Source organism: Ylistrum balloti, unplaced genomic scaffold (assembly GCF_031769215.1).
Source record: "Ylistrum balloti isolate Yb309-2 unplaced genomic scaffold, AGI_CSIRO_Ybal_v1 Utg371268, whole genome shotgun sequence".
Lineage (NCBI taxonomy): Eukaryota > Metazoa > Mollusca > Bivalvia > Pectinida > Pectinidae > Ylistrum > Ylistrum balloti.
In genome coordinates, this window is record NW_026782683.1 from 293,067 (window position 1) to 306,378 (window position 13,312).

At 33.1% G+C, this 13,312-nt stretch overlaps 1 protein-coding gene across 1 annotated transcript in view; it reads right to left on the reverse strand.

Annotated features, from left to right (window-relative positions):
* Positions 1–109: 109 nt before the first annotated feature.
* Positions 110–13,312, reverse strand: part of LOC132561724 (A disintegrin and metalloproteinase with thrombospondin motifs adt-2-like) — a 34,350-nt gene continuing 21,147 nt past the window's right edge. Inside the window, exons 5-17 of the mRNA XM_060226426.1 lie at positions 10,824–10,974; positions 8,320–8,398; positions 7,917–7,994; positions 7,552–7,703; positions 6,678–6,712; positions 5,749–5,854; positions 5,153–5,335; positions 4,605–4,746; positions 3,863–3,982; positions 2,783–2,834; positions 1,973–2,089; positions 1,004–1,153; positions 110–344 (exon numbers count right to left, since the gene is read on the reverse strand). Coding sequence (XP_060082409.1) covers positions 154–344; positions 1,004–1,153; positions 1,973–2,089; positions 2,783–2,834; positions 3,863–3,982; positions 4,605–4,746; positions 5,153–5,335; positions 5,749–5,854; positions 6,678–6,712; positions 7,552–7,703; positions 7,917–7,994; positions 8,320–8,398; positions 10,824–10,974 — 1,556 coding nt within the window. The 3' untranslated portion in view covers positions 110–153. The remainder of the gene's footprint in view (positions 345–1,003; positions 1,154–1,972; positions 2,090–2,782; positions 2,835–3,862; positions 3,983–4,604; positions 4,747–5,152; positions 5,336–5,748; positions 5,855–6,677; positions 6,713–7,551; positions 7,704–7,916; positions 7,995–8,319; positions 8,399–10,823; positions 10,975–13,312) is intronic.

Genomic DNA, 13,312 nt, shown 5'->3' on the forward strand with positions numbered 1-13,312 from the left:
ATAGTATCCATGACAAACGTTTCTTTGATACACAAATACTCCAACCAATACACACAAATGATTGGATTATGTGTGCGCCCTTTTCTTGGAAACTTGATTTCATGATTGTTAAACTGTTGAAGTTTGACACAACATACTCCACTGGGTTCGAGGCTATCTTTTTAACAGGTAACAACTTGCACAGCAGTGTTTGTTTATCATATCTCTATCACATACACGTCGTCCGTTCTGAGAGATAAAGTCTTGGCACTCTAACCCATTAATCCGAACGAAGTTGTTATCCGTACATGTTGATGCTGTCACGTGGGAATACGAGTGATTTTCTATAGGAGATACAGTAGGTGCTGAAACACAGAGAGAGAATGAGCTAAAATGTATCTGATTCAAATAGGGACACATTAAAATATACATATGTACTTTACAGTCTATTGAAACCATCTATACATTACAGGACTGCGCAGAAACGCCTCCCATCACAAATTGTATCAAAAACTTCATTGGGAATCTCTCTCTGATAGGCCTCAATACATAAACTATTATTAATGTTTAAGATACTTCGAGGCTTGGCTCCACAATGTTTGAAAGACATCATGCAACCTTTTATATAGACCAATGAAAATGAAAGATGTCTTTTTCGGACTACCAGGTGCTTTAATATTCCAATATACAAATTACAAGACATATTAACACGAAAGGAATTGCGGCGTTTACTTCGGCCATTTTGAATTTTGTCAAGTCCATGTCTACATATCGACATTGTAGGTCACATGGTATCACTGAAGACATGACGAAGGACGAATCAAAAGATAAATGTTGTCGAATTTATCATATGACAATACTGTGTTCAATTCTTATTTGTACTAATGAGATTTTTGTTTCATGATGAATAATTGTTATATTTCATCATGTCCGGGGGAAACTTTTGATATCAATAAAAGACTATACCAGACCATATGAAATATACTATTAGATGACATGTATATCAAAGTTAATAAATTGTTACCTGGTGGATTTGAACAGCTTTTACAACAAAAGTTCATTACATTAGGGTCCAGAGTACAAATGTCTGTTCCATATCGTTGTATAAATTGTCCACATTGTAATCCGTTTATGAGAATCTTCATGTCTTTGCAGGATTCTTCCTTCGTAAAGTCTGCAAAACAGAAAAAAGCCTTGATGACCCGCTCAAACGTACGCTAACACGTAAGGAGGGAAGATGTCATTGGCAAACATTCTTCAATGCATATTTGTCCTTGTAATATCAAGTAATTATTTCAATCCGTTTTTTTTTTTTTTTTTTGTGTGTGTTTTAAACTTTGAAATGATCATGAAAATAGGACGAGTTTCATAACTTTTAGTATTTAGAGACAATGGTAGACTGTCATGAAAATATCGTTATTGGAATGCGCAAGCTAAATCTGTTTCTTCGGTGGAATCCATATACTATGGTTGCCGATTGATGCCATTTCAGGAATTTAAAATCTAAATGATCTTCCATTCGTCTGTTCGCCCCGAAAAGACAAGAATATAAAAAACCTTAATTCTCGAGTTTTGGCCAAAACGGCGAAAAGACGAAATGCAGTCTTAACTCTCATATTTTCGAGTTCAAAAATTTCGTGTCGTGTTTTCTCCCGAAAACATAAGAAATAACAAATCTTAAATCTCGTTCTTTTGTCTTTTCTCGGCGAAAAGATGAGAGTTAACAAACTTTAAATCTTATATTTTGGCCCCAAAGACGACATATGATACTCGAAAAATCAAAATGAATGCACGCTAATTAGCTACCTTTATTTTCGTCTTTTTCATCTCCAAAAGACAAGGCAAATCAAACCTTTTGTTTTTTAGCCCTTCAAAGACGAGAATTAACAGCCCATAACTCTCGTCTTTTCGCGGGAAAATCAGCCAATCAGCCACCGTACAACTCATACGATATTAGAGTCTGATTTATCTGATAAATACGTATGATAATTACTTTTATTGCACGACTCGCAACACCGTCTGTAGAAACTCGGGTCTCTACATCTGAAAGGTGACGCTTCTTCACTACATTTAGTCCTGGAAGGCGGTACATCAGGGAACGGGCAGTCAGCTGTAAAGGAAAATCACAAATCTAAGGAGGTTTGTCACATTTGATAAATCACCGTCAATTAATAGGATGATCTTATAGGGGATTTTATAAGAGAGTTCCCGAAGAAGACACGGGCGATCGGTAGTTGACAAGATACATTTCAAAATAGAATTAAGCCCCCAACTCATCTGGTGTAAGTGAATGCTATATGAACGCTGCCACTCGACTACTTCAAAAGTAAGACACTTTAAAACGTTAAACGATGTATGTACAATACTACAAAAGACTCACAAGTGAAAAGTACTTGGAAGTACAAATTCAGATAAGATATAGTGGATCCAAACAATCAACCAACCAAACTTCAAAGTACAAAAAACAGACAGTTTGACAAGTAAAACATTAACGGAACAAAAACAGACAATGTTGATGTAAGAACGTGCTGACATGTTGACAGAATCAAATTCAAAATCAAATTTGATCAAACAAGGGTAAAACATGAATAAAATAACGTCTTTTATAGAGATTTCTGTAAAAGTACGAGGAGGATAAGACCAGGTGTTCCGAAAGAGTAAACGTTTTCTGCTTCATCGATAACACACGCTGTGTAAATATTTGTCAATCCAATTAAGTAATGTCACGTTTCCAAATGAGAACACGGGAACAACAACGGAACTGTCAGGTTACTAACGAGAATTTACTTAAAACTAGACTTACCTGGAACTGAGGGTGCTTTATCATCCCAAACACATTTCCCAAGTTTACACCACTGAAAGAAGTGAACAAAACAAAAATATAAAGATATCAAGATATCTGAAATGGAAAATAACCACTCTTAGTATAAATTGTAGTCTCAGGTTTAAGATGAAATGGTCAATTGGTTGACTATATTTTCAAGACAAAAAGTACCAACATGTCCACATAATCCAAGCTTTACGCGGAGATTCCTAAAAATGTACGAGAAGAATAAGACCAGGCGTTCCGGAAGAGTAAACGTCTAATGCTTCATCGACGACCATGTAAACCTTGGCCATACAAGTAAATCATGTCACGTTCTCAAATGAGAACAAAGTATACACCAACGGAACCAACACGATAACTAACGAGGAAACATATCGTAATCTCATAAAATGGACAGTCAAACGAATCAACCAAATCAGAATCAATATTGATAAATAAAAAGTGTAAAAGAAACTACTTGGACAACATTTATCACGCACCTTCATATGTTTTATGTAACAAAAGTGTCACCTGTACAGTAGGTTTAGGATTTTCTATCAGTCGAACACAGCGGTGGCTAAGACGTAACGAGGTTTGACTTCGTGTTTAATAATTCAGTACGAACGTTTTAAAATTATCCCTGATGGATAGAACTGGTTGTATGCCTAACATTAGTACCCACAGATAACATAAAACACACACATGTGAATAACACCTTTCAATGTTAATTCAGAATTTGATACAGTATGAAAAATAAAGATATTTCCAGAACTTGTCACGAGGATATAAATTGTTGAAACATAGACTGAGGAAAATCAAAATTGACAAAAAAAAATAAAACAAAGCAAATAAATAAATAAATAGATAAACACAACAGATGGGAAGGTGCTCTCATCCGAACAAATCAATAAATGTCACAATTTTGATTTAACATATGGAGAGTAAGGAAAAACAAAATGTTGATTTAGGTTTTCCGATATTATTTGTTTCGCTTTTATTACTAATAGTATTGACAATTTGAGATTTAAACGGAATCGTCCTCAAAATAATGCCATAATATTATCAATATTTCCCTACCTTCTTATTTCCACAAGAGGAGCCCATGGCTGCTCTCTGTTCACTTGCTGTAATACATATCTTCCTTTTTGGATCGTAGCAATACATCTTATAACACATTTCCTCCGTCGAAGAAGGCGGCTGCAAACAAGGATAATAATAGAGTACAACACGGAAAAGCTGGTATATATTGAAACAGAGTATAACACGAAATAGCTAGAATATTGAAACAGAGTATATCACGAAAAAACTGGTATATATTGGAAGAATGAAATATGAACAAAAGACAGACTTTTATAAGAGGTAATTTTGTACTGAAATTTATTATATTGCTTAATTTTAAATTTGGAAACACATTATAACATGCTTTGATCTTTATTCAGAGGTCGGAGGTCTTCGCTAACGCATGAGGACCTTATGTTGTTGTTGCCCTATGTTGCTTTTATTATGATGTTTTGGACGAGTCAGTTTTCATTCGTTTGAAAATATTGTATGAAATAATGGTTTGTTTCACGTTTATTGTAGACACATGATTGTCACGTGGTATTTTTTATCCATAAGTGAATTACGTTTGCTTTCGTGTTTATATCCTCTGACTTGTCAGTTGAATATAAAGAATTCACAGCACCTGTCTCTTTGAGGGCGTTAAAATGTTTAATAAATTAGATCTGTCAGACTTTGATCAAGATTTTCAGTCCTAGAGAACATTTTAGAGTTGTTTTAACACCTTGTTAGTGTTGGTGTTTAATCTGTATTCACTTACACACATAAAGGAGGAATTTCCGTACACGTCTCTACATTGGTTGTGTACGTCTTCTATCTGTCCCGGTGGGATCATCAGGTAAGGCTTTACCACGATAGTAGCTAGTGACGGCCCAGTGTCCTCGGCCAAACAGTTACGGTTTCTGTAAAAGAGATATATATAAGTCAGCAATGAATTAGATTGATGAAGTAAGCTTGGAGCATTTCGTTATTAATTCGTTTGGTAATTCTTTTTATCTGAAAAGTGTTAAAATAACATAATGTTGGCAGTTTGAGTTATGCTGTAAATTAACGGGCACTGTATCTATATTTTCTTGTAAAGGACATTAATCTTAATATTTTCAGTTAAATACTGTTTAACAATCCATTACTGATGATTTCTCATTCCACATTCGTCTAATCTTCTAAATTTTAAATTAATAATCATTTATTAGTGTTTCTTTCAGAAGTAAACAACAGCGTCACTCTGGCTCTGTTACTGACCGATATTCTCAAGACGGTATTAAAAAAAACTAATAATTCTAAAAGAATATTCCTTGTTTATATTACCTATTTGAAAGCTTTTTCATTTGTAGTTCAATCTGTCTGATAGAACAATCTGAAAATTTAAAACTGTATTCTTTTGTTTTGCTGTTAATGATGGCGGATGAGGGAGCCATTATGTAGTTCAATTCTTTGGGACATCCTAATGTCAAGGCGGAAGAGTCTCCATCGTGGTATATAACACCGAGACTGTAACAAAAACCGAATTCAACACGATAAGGTGACAGTATAAGGACACTAAACATTATTTAACATTTTGTAGGTTTTCGAATATAACATAATAAAGGTGACAGTATTTTGGAATTGAACAGCATTATTAACAATTTTGTAGGTTTTCGAATCTAACATATTAAAGGTGACAGTACTTTGAAATTGTACAACATTATATAACATTTTGGAGTTTTTCGATAATTTTCGTGAAAGCGAGAATCCCACGTGACTTTCACTGCATGTTTATCTCACGTTCGTTTGCATATTCTCTGCGATTTCTACTGCCATAACACCAATCGAAGTTTGCCACGTTTACGTAGTACCCATGCAGCTCAAATAAACATGTAAATATATGTAAAATTTGAACGAAGCTGAGTGAAATGTCTACTTACTTATGGCCGAGCTCGTGGGCTGCTATACCGGCTGAATTGTAGGAGCCGTGATCCACTATCACAGACGTACTCATAGGGGTACATATTCCACTGAGGTAGCTGGTTCCTGAGAGGTACAATAACACGTTATAATACATATCTATATGTTAATGTCAACCCACAAGGAAGAATCAACTAAATACACAACCAAATCTAACCATATATGAAAACCAAGTTTACTGTGTTCAGGTCTCAGTTGCTCAAATCCTTGTTGAGTAAACTAGAGGTTAGTGAATGTCAACAAATCTACAGCTGTCAAATGAGTCAAAATGTTCAAAATTTTGATAAACTGATCAATTCTAACCAAGCTTTGATCAACTAGGAACTGACCACTACATCAATGTATAACCACACTATAGATTTTACATCTGTTTATCGTTATACGATTCTTGACGAAACGATATTCTTATGTCTCGTTTGAGAAACACAGTTAAATGCATACAGAAGAGCTATCACCTGTAAGTCCAACAAGAAAATACCAACATGACAACGTAATCATAGTTCAAACTCCAATTCAATTAAACAAGGTCAAAATATTAACAAAAGAAACAAGGAGAATCCTGAAAACGTGCGAGGAGAATAAGACCAGGTGTTCCGGAATAGTGATTGTCTTCTGCTTCATTGACGATACCCGCCATGTAAATCTTGGTCAATCCACGAGAACAGGGTATACAACAACGACACTAACAGGAAAATGAACAGTAGCATTCTTTTACTAGATTATCTCCCTTTAATTAATCTTTGATATATCGATGTCGTTTTTCCACTTTAAACTTTATATTTGAGATAACAATAAACTATATATACTGCCTTATGTTTCCATATTACGACGGGAGACGATATGCATCTGTTAAACAAATTTCATTCACATTTTTTTTAGGATTACTTACCAAGGATATGTCCCCGTCCGTTTGTCGCGTCATGCCTGAATAAAACAGAGAAATCATAATAACCATACATTGTATACATCACATAAACTTATCATTTTCATGTTTAGCGACCTATCTAGGTTGGAAATACGCTCTCGAGTTCTCATTGTCTTTCATATTCTAAATGTCCATGGTCATTACAAAGTGTAGGAAGACAAGAAACTTCGGAATTAACGAAAAGAAAACTGAACAATAGAGCTTTGAAAATAATATACAGAATTTAATGGGAGAACCGATCATTTTTGTCTCATTGAAAGACTCTGAACAGAACGTAAGGATTTTCAAACCCGTATTGGCTGTCAATGGCGACAACTTAGACAAAATCGTTTTGTTTCCTTCATGTTTCCGTAAATCGTCAGAGGCGATAACTTTTTTTTTAATATCATCTAGGCTAAAATGTCGATGTCTTTCTTCTCGTTGTCATGACAATGTTACGTTTAACTGAACATTCAAGTCTCCCATTACTTGTCTTATACTACTTAACATGTCAACAGATTCATAAAACGGAAATTCAATAAAACTAGGTAAAACTATGAAAAAGACATATTCACATAGAGAGACTCCTGAAAAAGGTACATGAAGATCATGTGTTCTGGAAACGTAAGCGTCTTCTGTTTCATCGACGACACCCAGAATGTAAATCTTCATCAATTCTAGTAAACAATGTCACATGTCACGTTCCCAAGGTGATTAATGTAAACAATAACGGAACCAACATATGTTATTATAAAGATCAAATACGTTCAACGTCATCAGGATTTGTTTAATGCTATCGAGATCATTGTGACGACCGTTAAAATATGTAAATATTTATGTTATATATTACGTGACTTACTCAGTAAACAACATGGCGTGATCATGGTGGGGCAAATTTGGCTTCCCTTTTAGGAAGTTCGTCAGTCCCAGAAGTGTAGCACTCCCATCGACCTTTGACCTTATATCACCTCCTTGCCGGAAGGTCAGTACAAAGGGAAGGTCTGTTTTGTTCTATAAATAATCATAATATGAATGAAAAGATAAACAAAGTGAAACTTGTATTAAAATCGAAACAATTTTTTTTCTGTATTTAATCATTTAAATAAAGGAAGTAAACATGCATCATTGTGTTTCATTTTATTTAGCAGGTATTATCTGATTCATACACGTTCTATCGAAACACCATTAAAACAGGACAGTATTATTAAAATGTCGGATACTTACTTTTGCAACAAAAAACCCCGCTAATCTAATGGACACTTTAAAATCTGTGTTATTTATTGACGAATATCGAAGATCCATCTGAAACGAATACGTGTACAATCAACATTACTGTCAGAATACATCATTCTTGTCACCGAAAGGGAACTGCTATCTTACGCATGATGATAATACGATACTATATATATATATATATATATTGTTATTAATTTTGTGTTCTGTAAGGACACGATAATGTGATGTTTAACAGCAATTGATATCTGTTTCAAAATGTCCAAACCATATAGACAATATATGTATCCGCAATTAAACTTAATATTTGACATGGATTTAATGTACAAATTAAGTTGATATGAACTAAACAGTAAAACTGTTCAGTGGCGATAGGTGATTTACCCATACTTACCCCGTTAACTATATGAGCGAAATAGTATCGGAGTTGGGTCAGAGCCTCGCCGTCCTGCCCGTTTGCTTTGTCTAAAAATCTACCGAAAATAAAGACTTTAAGATATCAACTCGAAATATTCATGTTATTACCTTTACAACAAATATGAATTTAAAGTATGACATATTATCATGATTTGACAAATAGGAATTTTGAGTATGTCATGTTATCACATTTATAACAAATAGGAATTTTGAGTATGTCATGTTATCACATTTATAACAAATGGAATTTTGAGGATGTCATGTTATCAAGTTTTGACAAATATGAATTTTGAGTATGTCATGTTATCACGATTTGACAAATATGAATTCTGAGTATGCCATGTTATCACGATTTGACAAATATGAATTTTGAGTATGCCATGTTATCACAATTTGACAAATATGAATTTTGAGTATGTCATGTTATCACATTTATAACAAATGGAATTTTGAGGATGTCATGTTATCAAGTTTTGAAAAATATGAATTTTGAGTATGTCATGTTATCACGATTTGACAAATATGAATTTTGAGTATGTCATGTTATCACATTTATAACAAATGGAATTTTGAGGATGTCATGTTATCAAGCTTTGACAAATATGAATTTTGAGTATGTCATGTTATCACGATTTGACAAATATGAATTTTGAGTATGTCATGTTATCACATTTATAACAAATGGAATTTTGAGGATGTCATGTTATCAAGTTTTGACAAATATGAATTTTGAGTATGTCATGTTATCACGATTTGACAAATATGAATTCTGAGTATACCATGTTATCACGATTTGACAAATATGAATTTTGAGTATGCCATGTTATCACAATTTGACAAATATGAATTTTGAGTATGCCATGTTATCACAATTTGACAAATATGAATTTTGAGTATGCCATGTTATCACGATTTGACAAATATGAATTTTGAGTATGCCATGTTATCACGATTTGACAAATATGAATTTTGAGTATGCCATGTTATCAAGTTTTGACAAATAGGAATTTTGAGTTGTCATGTTATCACATTTATAACAAATGGAATTTTGAGTATGCCATGTTATCAAGTTTTGACAAATAGGAATTTTGAGTTGTCATGTTATCACATTTATAACAAATGGAATTTTGAGTATGCCATGTTATCAAGTTTTGACAAATATGAATTTTGAGTATGTCATGTTATCAAGTTTTGACAAATATGAATTTTGAGTATGTCATGTTATCACGATTTGACAAATATGAATTTTGAGTATGCCATGTTATCACGATTTGACAAATATGAATTTTGAGTATGCCATGTTATCACAATTTGACAAATATGAATTTTGAGTATGTCATGTTATCACATTTATAACAAATGGAATTTTGAGGATGTCATGTTATCAAGTTTTGACAAATATGAATTTTGAGTATGTCATGTTATCACGATTTGACAAATATGAATTTTGAGTATGTCATGTTATCACGATTTGACAAATATGAATTTTGAGTATGTCATGTTATCACATTTATAACAAATGGAATTTTGAGGATGTCATGTTATCAAGTTTTGACAAATATGAATTTTGAGTATGTCATGTTATCACGATTTGACAAATATGAATTTTGAGTATGTCATGTTATCACATTTATAACAAATGGAATTTTGAGGATGTCATGTTATCAAGTTTTGACAAGTATGAATTTTGAGTATGCCATGTTATCACAATTTGAAAAATATGAATTTTGAGTATGCCATATTATCACAATTTGACAAATATGAATTTTGAGTATGCCATGTTATCACAATTTGACAAATATGAATTTTGAGTATGCCATGTTATCACGATTTGACAAATATGAATTTTGAGTATGCCATGTTATCACGATTTGACAAATATGAATTTTGAGTATGCCATGTTATCAAGTTTTGACAAATAGTAATTTTGAATTGTCCTGTTATCACATTTATAACAAATGGAATTTTGAGTATGCCATGTTATCAAGTTTTGACAAATAGGAATTTTGAGTTGTCATGTTATCACATTTATAACAAATGGAATTTGAGTATGCCATGTTATCAAGTTTTGACAAATATGAATTTTGAGTATGTCATGTTATCAAGTTTTGACAAATATGAATTTTGAGTATGTCATGTTATCACGATTTGACAAATATGAATTTTGAGTATGTATACATAAGTGTCCACTGGTTCCTAAGGATTTTCTTGAATAAATCAAAAAGCAACTTTTTATATACTGACAAAAAAGGTATTGCAACGAGGGCAATATATGAACCAAAGAAAGATTTACAAGGATAAATTTGAAAAAATTAGTTTGAGAACAACAAAGGAAAAAATCGACATTTCAACTGAATATCGTTAGTACAACATATAAACGAACGAGAAAAAAGTATAAATATATTTTGGAGAACAGAGCCGACGTTTTAGTAAAGTCTGCATCATAATGATGTAAAACCCCTGTCACGGAAGTGAACTTACTTTTTGTAGAGACTGTAATCAATCATAATTAGGACTTCTACGATGTAATCACTATTTTCTTCTTTTAATTCGCCAATATATTCATTGACACGATTAGAGGATTCCACGATGTTTACCATCCGACGTCCTAAGATGCTTACGGTCCGCCCGCCTGGAAAAAGTAATTTGATACTTTTAATGTCAATAAAAAAATAAATTGAAAAGACGATCTTTAACACATAATATAATCTATAGCATATAATTCGATAAGCCAAGGAGACATTCTGGTCAAGTAAACTGAAACCCTGACGATATACACAATGATAGAATGCTGCTATCTTAGAGTTTATACAAAAGACACAGAAGTATATAACACCTTTTAATTTGTTAAAGTGAGATTCAGTGGAGCCATACAATTAATTAAACTGCATCCTACAACTGTTTTGTCCTTCCAGGACTCCTTTTAGTCTATCTATATAATATGTCTGTCACGAAGAAACCTTTCTACCGTATGTTGCTATTTTATCGTGAGGAAATTTATGAGTAAAGTCTGACCAAAGCTTAACGTGAGTTATATCGTGTAAGACCACTGACTAAAATGTACTTTAAAATGTTAAATTGATAACGCAGGTGTCAGTACGTTAATGCGCATATGTCCTGGTGCACCTGCTGTTTAACTATGTAGAGCAAAAGTTTAATTAAGTTGGCCTTAGTGTTCTAAGTATACATGTTTACATCTTATCATTAGCCTCAAGGTGGCTGGACTCCTGTGTATATCTCTTGATGACTGAGCTTTAAATGACCACTCCCTCTGTACTGACCGCTGGTCAGCTACATAGGAAACTGATGTCTCTCTATATTCCGTGCATCTTTTGATCTGAGTAGCATAAAGTATGCTTCTATAACATTTCGTGTGTGTTAAGGTATGGACAAGTGCACGGGTTTTGAATTTTTCACGTGTCTGTGATCTGGTGTCCTTCTATAAAGGCAAATTGTTTTGGAGATTTTCATTCACTGGGTATTTCGCGCAATCTTCATCGGCCGTAAATATAACGAGATTAGATTCCACTTAAATATCAACAACTTTACAGTATATTGAAAATGTACTTCCGAAAAAGAGAGGAGAAATTTTTAAGAATGACGATGATTGGAAAAGGCGAAACCGCAATAATTCATATCTGATTTATTCTCATCCCTTCTCATATGCTATCAGTGAACATAAATATACAGATATATAGATAATTAAAGTACAGAAGGATGACTCAATTGACGGGTCGAAATTAAACAAAACATATCTTCGCTGGCGGTTTTATGTATATATAAATATACACTAGATATCACTAAATATCCAGTGATATTGGTTTTGTTTACTAAAGTGGGGTTTTCTTCAGGGTATTCAATTTTGAGGTTTAAATGGAAACCCGGAAGATGTGTAACACGAAAACTAAAAATAGTAAACAGAATAGGGTAGATCATAGCATCACAACTACATTTTAATTCTTAGTGTTAAGGTTCAGAATATACAAATGTACTTTACAATCTTCGGGAATTATCAGAGATATGAAAACTGAATTGAATTATTGGGCCAGTAAAACTCCAAATCAAGATTCGAACTTTTGATTTTCATCAACCGCATGCTGTACCCTTAGTATTACTGACAAGTCCTGGAAGGACGAACCAGTTGTATGATGTAGCATTACTGACGAGTCCTAGAAGGACGAACAAGTTTTATGATGTAGCATTACTGACGAGTCCTAGAAGGACGAACCAGTTGTACGACGTAGCATCACTGACGAGTCCTAGAAGGACGAACCAGTTGTACGATGTAGCATCACTGACGAGTCCTAGAAGGACGAACCAGTTGTACGATGTAGCATCACTGACGAGTCCTAGAAGTTAAATTCATTTATTTCCTTTTACTTTTTATATTTCTAAATTGTTTTAATCTATTTGTGTGTGTGTTGTACTATTTCCATGAACAATTTATTTATTTTGCTTCAATATTTGATCCTTCACTGAAATATTTAAAAAATGTACTTTATAAACGTAGACTAGATAAATAGTTTTCATTGAATAACATTAAAACCTGCATGATTTACCAAAAAGACATTAATGTATTACGACTTGTGAATTGGCGATTTTGGTTGGATTTATTTTACATATATATCAATCTATATTTGTACAGTTTCTTGACGGTTCAGTTATATCAGATACATTTATATCGAAGTTCACAGTTCAATTCAAATTTTTATATTAATTCTTCTGTTAATTGTTTATTTACCATGATATTCAATTTTTCGGTATTGATTTTAATAAACAATTATTTGTGTACGAGAACAAGTAAATGACGACGTTAATATACACGTATGAAGATGTCCCAGGTAAGTATAATAAATTACAACATCATTATACGTTTTCATTCAAACCGAAATTCTTGTATAATGCCTTCAAATGATGATTCATATCGGATGTTGGTTCTGAATGAAATATTAAGATAAAAAGATATAACG